Source organism: Polypterus senegalus, chromosome 16 (genome assembly GCF_016835505.1).
Source record: "Polypterus senegalus isolate Bchr_013 chromosome 16, ASM1683550v1, whole genome shotgun sequence".
Classification (NCBI taxonomy): domain Eukaryota; kingdom Metazoa; phylum Chordata; class Cladistia; order Polypteriformes; family Polypteridae; genus Polypterus; species Polypterus senegalus.
This window is the reverse complement of record NC_053169.1, coordinates 19,458,133-19,472,700: the sequence shown is the minus strand read 5'-3', so window position 1 is coordinate 19,472,700 and position 14,568 is coordinate 19,458,133. Positions and strand designations below refer to the sequence as shown.

General features: G+C 32.5%; 1 protein-coding gene across 8 annotated transcripts in view; it reads left to right on the top strand.

Moving 5' to 3' along the window:
• The window catches only part of LOC120516925 (kinesin light chain 1-like), a 96,134-nt gene that overhangs the window by 32,464 nt on the left and 49,102 nt on the right, over positions 1-14,568 (top strand). For 5 of the 8 annotated variants that reach the window (XM_039738935.1, XM_039738932.1, XM_039738933.1 and 2 more), the window contains exons 6-13: positions 1,515-1,602; positions 1,727-1,828; positions 3,862-4,035; positions 4,813-4,912; positions 9,516-9,568; positions 11,402-11,469; positions 11,734-11,842; positions 12,243-12,251. In XM_039738935.1, the coding sequence (XP_039594869.1) occupies positions 1,515-1,602; positions 1,727-1,828; positions 3,862-4,035; positions 4,813-4,912; positions 9,516-9,568; positions 11,402-11,469; positions 11,734-11,842; positions 12,243-12,251 (703 nt within the window). Of the gene's footprint in view, positions 1-1,514; positions 1,603-1,726; positions 1,829-3,861; positions 4,036-4,812; positions 4,913-5,463; positions 6,729-9,515; positions 9,569-11,401; positions 11,470-11,733; positions 11,843-12,242; positions 12,252-14,568 lie in introns of those variants that run through there. The other 3 variants (XM_039738937.1, XM_039738934.1, XM_039738940.1) reach the window with 2 other exon arrangements.

Below are 14,568 nucleotides of genomic sequence, written 5' to 3'. Positions count from 1 at the left end.
GGGAACAGATTCATCATTTTCCCTTTATTTCTTATGGGAAAAATTTGTTTGGTATAAATCAAAGAATCTGGAACGGATTAAGGACATATACCGAGGTACCACTGTACTTGATGTCACTTTTTTGATTAAATTCATTTAAATAATGAATGCTGTTAATAATTACACATGCGGGGGCAGCACCGTAGCGCTGATGCCTCTCAGGCAATCGCATTCCTGATGTTTTCCTGGTGGGTTTCCACAGTGTGCTCCAGTTTCCTTCCAAAGGAATGAAGGTTTGGGGATTTGGTGATACTAAAATGATGCTACTGTATGTGTGTGCTTGTATTAACCTTGCGATAAGCTGATGCCCCATCCAGGTATTGTTTCTATCTGATGCATGCTGGAATGGGCACATCCCTGCATTGATGGATATAATCGTTAAACATCCATGCTTTTCAGAGATATTGTGGCAGGGTGTCCTCAAATTGTAATGGGTGTTTCAGGCAATTCACAACACCACAAAGCCGAATATTTTCTCACTGTGATGATGTCTTGCACTGCCACTTGGTGGAATCTTCCAGATTTACATAAAGTATGCACACAAGTACTGTATAAACAGTATTCTAAGTATAAACATGGCCTAACACTTAAATGCATATCACTACCTTGGTAGTGATGTGCTGCACCTAATTAATGTGTGCAGTTTTATTTCTTTCTGATTTTAGAGGTCAAATATGTCACAGTCCAGTTCACATTTTAACCCCAGTAGCCCAGTTTCAACTTTTTATGCATGTGCTTTGCCATGTGTTTACACCAGCAGCTATTACTCATTATACACAGCAAAGATAATGGGTGAAAAGAACAATGCTGGCCTTTCCCAAATTGCTTAATCTCATTTTCTCAGTACAGTGGCTAATTCATATCTGCACAATAATAGTGTGAGTTTTAAAATCTCTTGATCCATTCTTTCAGTTAGCAGCTTATTAGGGGAAATATCATTGGTCAAAGTTTGAATTTGTGACTAGGCTTGAATCTAAGCTTATGCAGTGAAGATAGCAGTTTTTTGAATATTTACCACATGTGTTCTTATAAAAGCTTACTTGAAAGTTCCCACTCCTGAATAGTCACGGACTGCTGATCAGAGTCACATTTAATATACACAGTATTCCAAGGCATGATTATGAAACATAAAAGTAATTAGCAGTGACAGCTTAATTCTGTACGGTTCAATAACATGCTTTGTAGTAATGCAGTGTTGCAGAATAGTAGAAATGTTTTTGATGGGATTCAGAGATGACAGTGCTGTGGGTGGTGTCTGTCACTAAAAATAGGAATGTCATTTATTTTATCTGTCACTGAGTACTTTGGATGTACTGTACTTCCCTAACACATTGTATCACTTATCAATCCTATAGTTTATAAGACTCTAAATCTTTACTTGTGATTAAGAGCAACTGTTGCCCTATGCGAATTACATCTTGCACAATTTATTTAGTTACATTTCAGAAGATCGTTATTTTTATGTTTAATTTTAGGGATCAGAACAAATACAAAGAGGCTGCACATTTACTTAATGACGCCTTATCTATCAGAGAAAAAACTTTAGGAAAAGACCATCCAGCTGTAAGTATTAACAAGAAAACAATCCTTTTCAAAAATAATGTTATTGCGTGAGATATATTAAAAAGGAATCCAAATCATGGAATAATTTTGTAAATTTAATTTCTTTTATATTTAATGTTTTAAGGTTGCTGCAACTCTAAATAATTTGGCTGTATTATATGGTAAAAGGGGAAAATACAAGGAGGCCGAACCACTCTGCAAGAGAGCTCTTGAGATAAGAGAAAAGGTAAGGATGTGAAGTCATCAATTTGTTATTACCGACGATGAAATGTTGAAACTGCCATTCTCACAGCAAGGAAGATCATTTTAAATTAATCGGCCACTGATAAATGTCAAAAATTCATGACAAGCATTCTTTTTTGTTGAATCGATTACTATGTCATACTAACCAAATAGAACAACTTTGTTTTATATTTCCTAAAAATAATATGAATTAGTTAATTAACACTAGTGAATTAAGACAAAAGTCTAACCATTTTAATAAACACTTCATTAAAAATAATTTGGTGCTCACTTAGAAGTATAGAGGTTTAAAACTAAGTTCCCTTAGAAAATTTGTCTGTCATTTTCTAATCCTCTTTGTCCTGAACAGGGTCATGGGGATCTGCTGGAGTCTATCCCAGTTAGCATGGGGAGGAAAGCAGGAACAAATTCTGGACAGGGCACCAGTCCATCGCAGGGTTAACACGCATACATGCATCAATCCCAAGCACACACGAGGGCCAATTTAGGATCACCAGTTCACCTAAACTGGATGTCTTTGTACTGTGGGAAGAAATTGGAGCACCCTGAGGAAATCCACAGATGTGGGGAGAACATTCAAATTCCAAGCAGGGAGGACCTGGGTCATGAACCCTAATCTTTTTACTGCAAGGCAGCACAACCACCACCACCACCACCACCACCATGCCACGTCCTCCTTAGAAAATGCCTTTACAATATATTGCTTTATATAGTGGAGTAAAGTTGGGGAAAAACAATAATGAGCTTAGGGTTTGATTATATTGGCAATGAAAATATACTGACAATATGTTTTATAGCTAGGGAATAGAAAGTTAAAATAAGTTAGACTAAAAATAAATTCATTTTTGCTGCTTATTTTTTTTCCTTGGTTAATCTGTCCCTGGGTTTCTGTTCTTAAATACAGCTAGCTACCCCTTTATATATTTTCATAAAAATGTTACCTTCTTAAAATGTTGCATTTAGGAAATCATATAATAATTAGATCACCATGACATATTTACTAATTTAAGAGTAATCTAAGCTCTACCCTGCTCACAGACAACTGTTGCCTATTAGGTCTAGGTAGTATGGATGAGTAAAATAACAATGGTGCAAGTTTATCCTGGGTTGACATGTCTGATTTTTATGAAGATCAAGGTAGACCTCATCCTGCTCTTGCATATGGAATGGGTGCATGTTCCCGACCTAAAGCGACGATGAGTACTGATAAAATATTTGCTTGCATTTGTTTTATCTAATGTAGTATAACACAAAATTTGTGTGAAAACTGTCAACCAAATTTGCTACTTCAATTTTTTAAGACACACATTCATGACAAATTAAATTTAGCCATTGAATTCACTATTAGTTTATGATTCCATAAATAAATATGACCAACTGTTCATTGTAAAAAAAAAAAAAAAAATTCTTTGTGCCATGTTTGACTTATCCTTTTATAGAACTGTTCTGCCTCATCTCTTTGTCCTTGTAGCAGTCTAGTTTTTAAAGAGTCTCCCTGAAAAACACAAGGTTGCAGTTTCAAATTACTTGTAACTTAATATTTAATTAAAATATGGAATACTTTACCTGCAAATACATAATCATGTTCTGTTTAAAGAAGGACTGTCTTATGTAAAGTAAAGGTTGCTTGTTTATTTGTTTGCGCAGAACAGCTCCCCCACAGCCCAGAATAGGATAACACCGGGTTTAAAAATGGATGAATGGATGGTACTTTGCAGAGCAGGACAGTGCTTGAAACTTCAAAAGAGGCAGAGTGAAAAGTATGAGATAAAGAGAATGCTGACTAATTAAATACTCATGCAGGACTACAAGAGATAAAAATAGTTCAAGTCTCTATTATTTCTTCCCCTTACCATGCAATTACCCTGCCATCACACAACTGACTTAAGTCTGAATGAACTGAATAATTACTTAATTTGTAAACAAACCTTGTGCTTTGCAGGCCAGTTCAAAAACTTTCAAGCCACAATGACATGCAAGTCAAATTAACTGTATTCCACTTTTATTTTTGCCCAGGTTCTTGGAATAGATCACCCCGATGTAGCAAAGCAATTGAATAATTTAGCTCTGCTATGTCAAAACCAGGGTAAATATGAGGAAGTAGAATTATACTACTGCCGTGCACTTCAGATTTATGAATCCAGGCTGGGACCTGATGATCCAAATGTGGCAAAAACAAAAAATAATTTGGTGAGTTTAAAGATGAATGAATTTATAAGTACTGTAGCTAAGCAAAAATACATCATGTCTTTCTGACATGTACAGGTTTATATGGGTGGGTAGTACAGTCGTTCATTCCGGGATTGTTGATTTCTTGTTTTGTACTGAAAAAGCAGTGTCTTAAAAACTATTCCAAAAGAGACTGGGTGGTTAATAACTGTAAGAACACTGTAAAAGGTTTGTTGAAAAAAGTTGATTCAGCCATCCATACCTAATCCACTGAATATTTATAAAATATCACCTTTAAGGTCTTCATAGAATTTTGAGGTACAGATGCAACTGAACTCTCAAACAATATATGATTTAATTTTTTTTTTTTTTTAGTTAAAAAAGGCATCCGTCTTTATTATTTATTCTGTGGAGACTAGACTGTTCCTTTGTTGCTGTAGGTATTTGGCAAACTGCACACTGTACTGTATTACTTGAGGTTACTGTCTTAAAGGAAACATACTGTCAAAGCATTAGCGAAAGTTTACAAAGTGTTACTTTTTCCAGTTTATGTAAATATTTTAGAATGAGAACTTAGCTTTTAACCTGTTGTCTGCATGTCTTAGTTTTTGTCTTTTTTGGATGCAGCTAATCAGGCATAGTAAATGTTTTATGTAAATTTAACTAAATTAAAACCTTGAACTTTATTCGGATTGAAATGGCACCAATACTGTATGTATAGTGAATATAAATCCTTAAAATTTACACTGAAAATTTCCTGAATGAAGTAGTATTCATTTTTTTTTTTTGGTATTTTAGGCATCTTGCTACTTAAAGCAAGGCAAATATAAGGAGGCAGAAATTCTCTACAAAGAGATCCTTACCAGAGCCCATGAGAAAGAATTTGGATCTGTGGATGGTAAGCATTTCTTGAAAAGAAATTCATCCTTAGGCCTGCTTCTCTTGGCCATCAAAATTGTTTTAATAAAATCTGAAAATAATGGTTTTAGTGTAAATATAATTTTAAGTTTAAAATAACACAGTATTACTAAAAGAGTTTTGTATGCTTTTTAGTCTACTTTGCTTAGGAACGCATCATAACAGGGAGCATAGTCAGAGAGTCAGATAAATTCTTTTTGTTCTTTATCAGTTGGGAGGGGGGCTTTATTTATGCTATGACACCTAAGGTTTAAAAACTTTTAAGAGTTTATTGTGTTAATGAAATGTATTGGCTAGATCTTAGTCCCTTACCTTAGTACCTATCACCAGCAGTAAGTAGTGTACTGGCCTTGTGGTTACTGTGCAAACATTTAGTAAAATCGCCACGTTATGATTTGCTTTTAGACAAGTGAACAGCAACGTATTTCTTAAAATACTTCAGTGAGAAAGCATCGGAGTGCAAAATTGGCAGTAGATTGCTTAATATATTGTTTCATCAGAGAGTAAGATTGCTTCTTGTTTTAAACCTAGCCAGTGGTTCACCACTCCGCCAGACGAGCTCACGCCCGTTAAAATTGCTGCAGATATCTTGAGGTGAAAACACAGGAGCACAGCATGTGACAAGTTCAGAGAAGAGCAAACAGACTTATGCAACACATTTAATAAATGAGGAGTTAAGTGGGCAAAGAAGAAAAAGAGCACGAAGAGCTAAGAACGGAAAAAAAAAAATTCACTGAGGGCAATTGGGATATATGTGTTTTGTAATTTATCATCTTGTAAACTGAAGTAGCTTAATTTTTAATCATATTTTTTTTAAACTGTATGGAGAAATCATCTCTATATTTTAAGGATATGTAAAGAAAAATGTATCATTTAAATTAGACTATTTAATTTTGGTTTAGAATATAAAGATCTTAAATTCTGTCAATTTGATCTTGAAATTAGAGAATGGTGACACTGATAAAAATGTTCTGCTTCTTTGTAACTGTTGCAATTGAAGGCATTCGCACAGCTAAACCAAACTGGCCACTGATCATACATAAATTTTGACAAACACTCACTTAAATAAATCCCACATGAATTGGGGTATTTTTTTCTGAAGAGGTTTTTTACATTGCTTGGACATTTTAAGCTCAAAACGGCAACAAATAGTTTCAGTTAATTTATGTGTATTGATTCAAAATCCAGTAAGAGAGAATTAATTTATATTTTTATACAACTGTTCATTTCAAATATAAAACAATAAAGAGGGTTAATAATAATGGAAGAGCTGCATGAATGTTCTTTTCTGCAACTGTGTACATTCCATTAATCAGTATTGTTGAAAAGCTCAAAATAAATGTTAAACATTGCACCAGGGATTAACTTCAGCTTTGTACTATTTCCACTACAATCAGGGTGGGGTATACGTCCTCATTAAAATTTTTTTATGATTTCTAAATGTTTTCTTTATACAATAAAGCTTTTAACTAAATTTTGTTTTGATTTTGCATTTTGTCAGAAATATCTACTAATTGTATTCACATTTGAAGCAGCATTGAATGTGCTTTTTAATAACAACTCCAAACAGTAACTCTTAACTTTATAAATAAGCAGGTTTTTAAATGCTAAAGACCTTTTTGTGAGTCTGCACTGTTATAGATCAGAGCAGTTGAATGCTTTATCTTTTTCAGCACATAGTACCTTCTGTTTTCTGGAATACTGATAAATACTAATTTTCTTGTTCAGGGTGATATTTTGATAACAATTTGTTGTGCATGCATGTGTGTTTGTTATTTTCTGTCTTTTTTTATTAATTTGTTTTCCATTCTGTTCTTTGTGCTTCATTCATTGATTTATTGTTATAATTTCCATTATTTCATAATTCTGAATGTTTACTTCATACTTTATTTTTTTCATTTGTATTAAAATATATAAGCTGCATGTTAAGATTGTAAAATTCTGTAAATAACATATGCATGTAACCTTAGTATAAGGGAGGAAAAACATGGCCTTGGAGTCCTGTAGTGTTCTGGTTGTCAGGCTAATTTTAATCTTGATTTCCCACTGGCAGTTTAGATAGCAATCATTTAATCTTTACACAAAATTAAAAAGATTATAATAAAAATTATGATGGTCTTTAATGCTATTTGTTACAGATAACCATTGTTAGTTGCTGTCTCCTCTGTCTGTGTTAGAGAATCTGCTATGCTAGATAGCATTTATTGCAAGCACAGTCCAGTACTTTAATTATAAAGCAAAACTTAATTGAGGAGTAAGTTGATCATCAGAGTAAATTTAAGTTGCTTTGTAAGAATAATAAAATGATAATGCTGATATTTATTTCTCTTACACATTTACTTTTCATTTCTATATAATATATCCTATAATTTAGATTTTTTGAAAAGTGCAAACCATTAAAACAGTAATGTTACAAGTTAAGTAGTTTTGTCCAACCCAGTTAATTAACTAACTAAAGATGATAAAAATAGACTACAAGGACCAGAGTTCTTCATCCCTTAGCAAATAAATGTGCTTGTGTTCATGTGCATGTGTCTGTTTTTTAAATGTATGTAGCACTGCTACCTAAGGTACATTGACCCTGGTCAGATTCTGGCTATGGTGTCTTCTATGAGAAACCTAGTCTTGTTGGAGTCTCCATCTAGTGATGAGCATTAGATTTACATTACATTTATTTTTTTTTTTTTTACTCTTGTCTTTTACATATTTCAAATGAAGATGCTTTCTAAGTGAAAGCACATACGCATTATTGTAGCAAATGAAAGGGCCTGGCAAAATACAGACATTTATTATTTCCAAGAGTTTTAGTCGTATAGTATGAATAGCACACAATATATTCTAAGCATGTAGGGTCATTGCCTCAGGATAGATGCAAGACTACCTCTTATCTTTTGTAAAATTGATGTATTAAAAAGTTTATAAAGTACAAAGTTCTTCAGTCAAGAAGCCTAAAAAGTTCTTAGCTGAAACTAATTAATATCATGTTACTTCTATAATTGATTAGTTTTATTATACCTGTATATAAAGGGGGGAGGGTTGATTTCTGATATGTTCAATGCCAGGTTTCAAACTAATATTAATAAAAAAAAAAACAATTTTTTTTATTATTCCAAAACATCATTGCTGCCATTAACGGCATTAGATTTAATCTTATTACTGCAGAGTATAAAAGAAACACTGTACAGTAAAGGATTGCCAGTATGTTTCCTCTCAGATGAAATGGTCTTCATGAAGTACTTCACTCTATTGCCATTTTTATGATTAAGCCACAAAGCAAAGTGTTTATTGTATTTTTGGAACGTCTGGTATATATTTTTTTCAATTTGAAAAAGGAATAAATGCATTATTTCATATATTTTTTGGAGTCCAAAAATTATTTTATTTCTAAGTAAACAAGTTTATCTTTGCCTTTCATGTTACATATTGAAATTTGTACCTTGAATTTTTCAGACATTTTTTGTATGGCTTATTAACACTAATTGGACAGTTTTAATAAAGTAAAGGCAGGAATAAGTTAAATCTTCTTTTGGCATTTTATAACCTTTCCACATACAATGCATTGCTTGTATAACCAGTGCTACCAACATTATTTATTTATGTGTTTAGTGTTTATTATTTTCACTTCAAACAGACCAGTTAAATGTCTACACTTCAGTCAGTCGCTCTGTCTGCGGTTTCAATCGTGCATTATTGTGTAATTTATATCCTGCATGTTCCTTAAAACTTGGATCAGGCACAAAACTGTGTAATACAGATGTAAGGGGCTTTAGTACAATACTGCTGACATCACTGAAGTTATTCAGTTAAAAAAAAAAGCTACTTTTTATTATTACTTTAGGCAAACACAAGTAGAAAATGTAAGGTTATCATCCAGCTGGATTTCTAAATATAAATGTATTGTATAGCATATAAATTAATCGACAAATTCTTTATTTATTTCAATACCAGGAACTTCTTTCTTTTCATTTCTGAAACCAACTTTCCAAAGGTTAGAACAATTTAATGAAATAATAAAGTTTCACTTTCAAAACATTGCTAGAGAAGACTATCATTCTTTAAAATCCCAACTAGTTCAGTAACATCAATGTACAAAATGTACAATTCAGAGGGAAACTCACAAGCTTATGACACAGACACCAGGCTAATAGTTTTTAAGGGTGGCAGAAACTGAATTGTTGGCAGAGATTCCCTATAAAATTGCAAGGTCAATTTCAAACTAATTCTAAGTTTAGCATTTTCTGTCAGAAATACATTTTAAAAAAACAATACATTTTGGCATTGATTTTAGCATGATCCAAAAGGATTTTTTTTACCAAGTTATTTTCTTTAAAAAAAAATCCTATAATCCTATAATATTCTTAAGTGTATACTAGTGATGATTTTTATTTTTTAAATTTAAGGTATGTGCATAAAGAATAATCTCCTGGATGTTGTACAACATTACCTGTCTGTATTTTTTTTAACTTAGACCGCGGTTATATTAGTTTAATACAAGTTAGTTTTTCTTGATGTGAATTCTTTTTGTACATTTTTATTTCTTCTTGTACTATATATCTTTGAATGCACTCTATTTCTGGTTTTAGCTGAAAACAAGCCAATATGGATGCACGCTGAAGAGCGAGAGGAGATGAGCAAAGTAAGTATAATCAACTAAATCTGTTTTGTATAGAAAATATCTAAAACTCCTCCATAATTAGGATTATGGATAATTAAAGTAAACTATTGTGCAACAGTTTTTTTTATTCATATTCCATGAATGTGCATAAGTTCCTTTGTAAAAATATTCTTTAATCTGAACTTTGCAAATATTTTGAAAGTAAATGTAAGGAAACTAAAGTACAATTAGCATTTGTAATATAAACCTTTAAATAATATCTGTCCACAGTTTACAATAGATCAGGTTATATAAAAACACATACATACAACATCATTGCTTTCTTTTGCTGTAGCTTCAATAATTACTCTGTAGCTAAAAGCGAGTAGACCAGCTGTTCATGGGATTCAAAGATGGATGAGCGCCAGTTAGCAAATAAGAGCAGTTTTATTTGCAAAGGAAGCTATGAATTACACAAGTGTAATGAATTTTTTATAACTTTGTAGTGTGCCATGGTCATCTCTCAGCTTCTCAAGGTAGATATAATGAGTGTTAACATACATCCACAGAAATAGCTACAGTACCTTGCTTATTTTTAGATTATTCAAGTGGTACAGTAACTCAGTTATGAATACATTGCCCAAAAACTTTTGAAAGTCTGAATTCTAAAACATATAGAGTAAATTAAATGAAATGTCATAATAATAAGGCTTAACTAAATTTTTGTCAGTTTTTTTATTTTTTTTAAAATGCAGTAAACCGTAATCCTTAAAAATGAGATATTTTGACATCCAGTATTTATTAAGTTAGTAAGTCCAAATAGTACAAGCTAGTATCTAAACCTGACAAATTTTAGGCATTTTGCATGTTGTTAAATTACCTAGAAGGAATACTCAAACTTTCAAATTATTATATACATTTGTGAGAGTAGGAAAATGTAGTCTTTTAGTTCAATAATTTGTGTTACCTTCTTTGCCAACAATATGAAGTCATTTTGTTATGCCCAATCATGTCATGTTCAAGGAATATAATGTTTTTTTGTTTTTTTTTGTACTGTTTTCATATATTAAATGCATTCTTTAGTTTTTACGTGATGTGATGTTTTGCAGTAGGCATAAACAACCTTCACTTTTGACTTCCCCTTCAAGACGAGCAGCTATTCCTGTGTCATTTCATTCAAGTGCCATTTTGCAACATGAAATCCTGCACCCATGTTGTTCTTTGAGATCACTGGTTTCTTTCTCTCCGTTCTTACTGTTTTTCTCTGGTGTTGAGAGTCAGCAAATTTAACACTGCAGGTCTTGCAGAACTCTTGTATTAAAAAACGCTGGAATAGTTTGAATAGTTGATTGATTTGGAGGGGGGGCAATTTTCTCTATTCGTAAACTGTTAGATCGATAGATACATATTAATAATTTGTCAATAGCTTGTGGTAAAACGTGTGAAATCTCCATATTGCAGTTAACCTTTAAATAGTAAACTGAATATTGTTTAGAAAGGGTGCTATAATATTTTATAAACTGATAAGCTGTCCTGTTTTTCTGGTTTTATGTACTAGTGCATTTGAGCCTTTGAATATGTTTAGTCTACCCAAGACAAATATCTTAACAGGGATGATGGTTTTTCTGACTGGCTGAATTATTTTAAATGTGTTTAAGCTATTTCTCATTCAGGGTTACTTGTTTTAGCTATTAGTACAACATGTAAAAGTATAATCTGAACCATAATAATTTTGATGAATTATGAATGAAACTACAGCTAAACAACATTTGCTTAGCAGTGCTGTTTTGAATTATGGGCTTTTAATCCCACTATCTTTAATGGCTGTGTGAACTGTTTTCTTTTAAAATGGTGATGGATTTTGTTTTGATTCAGGGAAAACATCGAGAGAACATTCCTTATGCAGAGTATGGTGGCTGGTACAAGGCATGTAAAGTTAATAGGTAAGGATTGAGCACATGAAATATTTTTCCTGAAGTTGTAGTCAACAAAGATATTTTAGTTGCAATGACTAGAAAGGTTAGGTAAAAGTGTGTTTACAGCAGTGTAAGCAACTTTAAATAAATAATGAAGATACAAAAATTGAATTTAGTTTCAAGGATAATGTTTTGAAAACTAAAAAAAAGAACATTATTGCTTATGTATAAGTATATGTTAAATTTCTGCTCAAAATAATTATGACAAAATGTGATTTTGTTTTTCCTAAGCCCCACAGTCAATACTACATTGAGGAATTTGGGAGCACTCTATCGTCGACAGGGAAAGCTTGAGGCAGCAGAGACCCTTGAGCAGTGTGCCCTAAGGTCCCGGAAACAGGTGAGGCTATCCTATGGACCTTTAATTCTTTCCTGAGCATAAATGTTTGAATGGTTTTTATTATTCTTATTGTTATCATTATTATGGACTCCTTTTTGAACTTTACATTGTTTACCTCTCTTTCCATGCTTCATGTATTCTGTGAAGTTTATTAATGGATTATAGAATTTTAACTCTTACAGGATTATATTTTCTAAAATGATGATGATGTTAGTATGTAAAAATAATGAGAGTCCAGTAGGTGTATATGAAGAAATGCAGGATCTAAAAAAAATGCATGCTAGGTCATTTGTTTTTCATGACTGTAATCAAGTTACAGTATTTATTTTGCATACATTTAGATTTTGTTTTTAACTTAACATTTGTTGGTTGTTTTTATGCGGCATTGCTTGGAATTCAGAGTTCTACAGTAAGTACAATGTACTTTAGAATTAAAATGTACTTTATTTCTTTGATCTGGATAGAACATATTCCATGGGTTTGTTTTTTTTTTTTTTTTAAAAAAACTTGCTTTTTTACATGTTTTTTGGGTTAAGCACTCTGGATGGTTCTGCTACATCCTATCCTCCAAAACATGCAACAGGGCAGCCTATCACAATGTTAATTTCCTTTATGATCCAACTTTTTTTATTTTCTGAATCAACAACAACAACAACATTTATTTATATAGCACATTTTCATACAAAAAGTAGCTCAAAGTGCTTTACATAATGAAAAAAAGAAAAATAAAAGACAAAATAAGAAATTAAAATAAGACAACATTTGTTAACATAGACAAGGAGTAAGGTCCGATGGCCAGGGTGGACAGAAAAAACAAAGAAAACTCCAGATGGCTGGAGAAAAAAATTAAAATCATTACCGGTGATTTAAACTTTGCAGCTTCACACTAAAGTAGAATTCAGCAACCCTTTAGGACAAGGAGGGTATATAAGATATTACTGGCACAATGATTTGTTGTCAAAAAACAGAAATCCCAGCAGTTTTAAAAAGCCAGTTGTTTTTTTCAAAGATGTTCTTGAATGTTTTGTATTACCAGTCCATAACCTTTCAGTATCCAAATTCTAGTGTTCAATGGAAAATATAACTTGGCTAGCAACAATGTAGGCTTAAAAGTGAAACAAACTGTATTAGTTTGTTTAAATGTCTGTTAAAACATTGGATGTTCACACACTCGGCAAGGTTGAGTAGATGAATCAACCTTCATGAATTATGTTGTAGCGCTGATGTCTGTCTAACATTGAGTGTTTGGTATTATCCTGAAATTACTTGCACTAATTGCCCTAATAAACATGGAAGGTTTATTAATTTTTACTAATTTCTGTCCACAATGATGTTGTATTTCTTTTTTATATGGCAACTTGCTACATTTGAAATACAATTGGCTACATTTCTTTTGCTTTTTCTTTTGGAGCACAGGCAGGTGAAGTGACTTGTCAGTAGCGGGATTTGAACCCACAGCCTCAAGGTTTGAAGTCTAAAGCCTTAACCACTGTGCCATACTGCCTACAGTGTTATGTGCAAAAAACATTCAATGATTGATTAAAAATATACTGTAGGTATACAGTACATGTGATCTAAACTCTTCTAACATGATGTTAAAAATATCTGGAAAAATAGCTGAGCTGGATTTTCGCAGGTTCAACAGGGTTGGATAATTCAAGCTGGCCTTGTAAGACTGAGCTTTTTGAGCATTGTGTTGTTAGCAATATTGTCTGTCCAACAATGAGTATTCATGAGATTGAAGAATATAGAATTAAACACAGTGTTAGGTGCAAAAAGCACTGCTACAACCAAAGTTGTGTTTGATTAAAAATATATACATCTAAATATATTTCAGAAATTGTTTGGGTTCACAAAAATATATAAACAAAGCTGTATTCATTTATTAGGGGGAATATTATTTGAAATTGCTAAAGGGTGTCAGAATGTGTTGTACTGTTGTTTTTTATGGTTAGTGCTACACTTTTTTTATTACATGAAAAGTAATAATTCAGATTAACTGTAAAAGAGTAAACCCCAATTCTGGGTACGCCATAAATTACATATCTTTACAGAGTCCCGATCTGTTCTTCCTGAGTTCAGATATTCATTACAAAAACTTAATGTATTGTCTTAATCTTCCCAAAAATGTAGTCACACTCCAAAAGCAGTATTGAATATCTGAAATTCACATCACATTAATATGTATATCCCCATTAAGTGATGCTATTCATGTAAACAGCTAGTCTTCTGAATCTGATGGGCTCTACACATGTTAAAGTAATTAGTATTGGAATAAATCCACATCGGCAGAAATAAGGAATGTATTTTGTTCTTATCTATGAACATCTTGCAGCATGCATTTTGTTACAGACAGTAAAAGTACAGGTGATTTAAACTTGTGTTAGAGCAAATACAGTGGGTATGGAGAGTATTCAGGCCCCCTTCAATTTTTCACTCTTTGTTATATTGCAGCCATTTGCTAAAATCGTTTAAATTAATTTTTTTCCTCATTAATGTACACACAGCACCCCATATTGACAGACAAAAAAAAAGAATTTTTGAAATTTTTGCAGATTTATTAAAAAAGAAAAACTGAAATATCACATGGTCCTAAGTATTCAGACCCTTTGCTCAGTATTTAGTAGAAGCCGCCTTTTGAGCTAATACAGCCAGGAGTGTTCTTGCGAAAGATGCAACAAGTTTTTCACATCTGGATTTTGGGATCCTCTGACATTCCTCCTTGC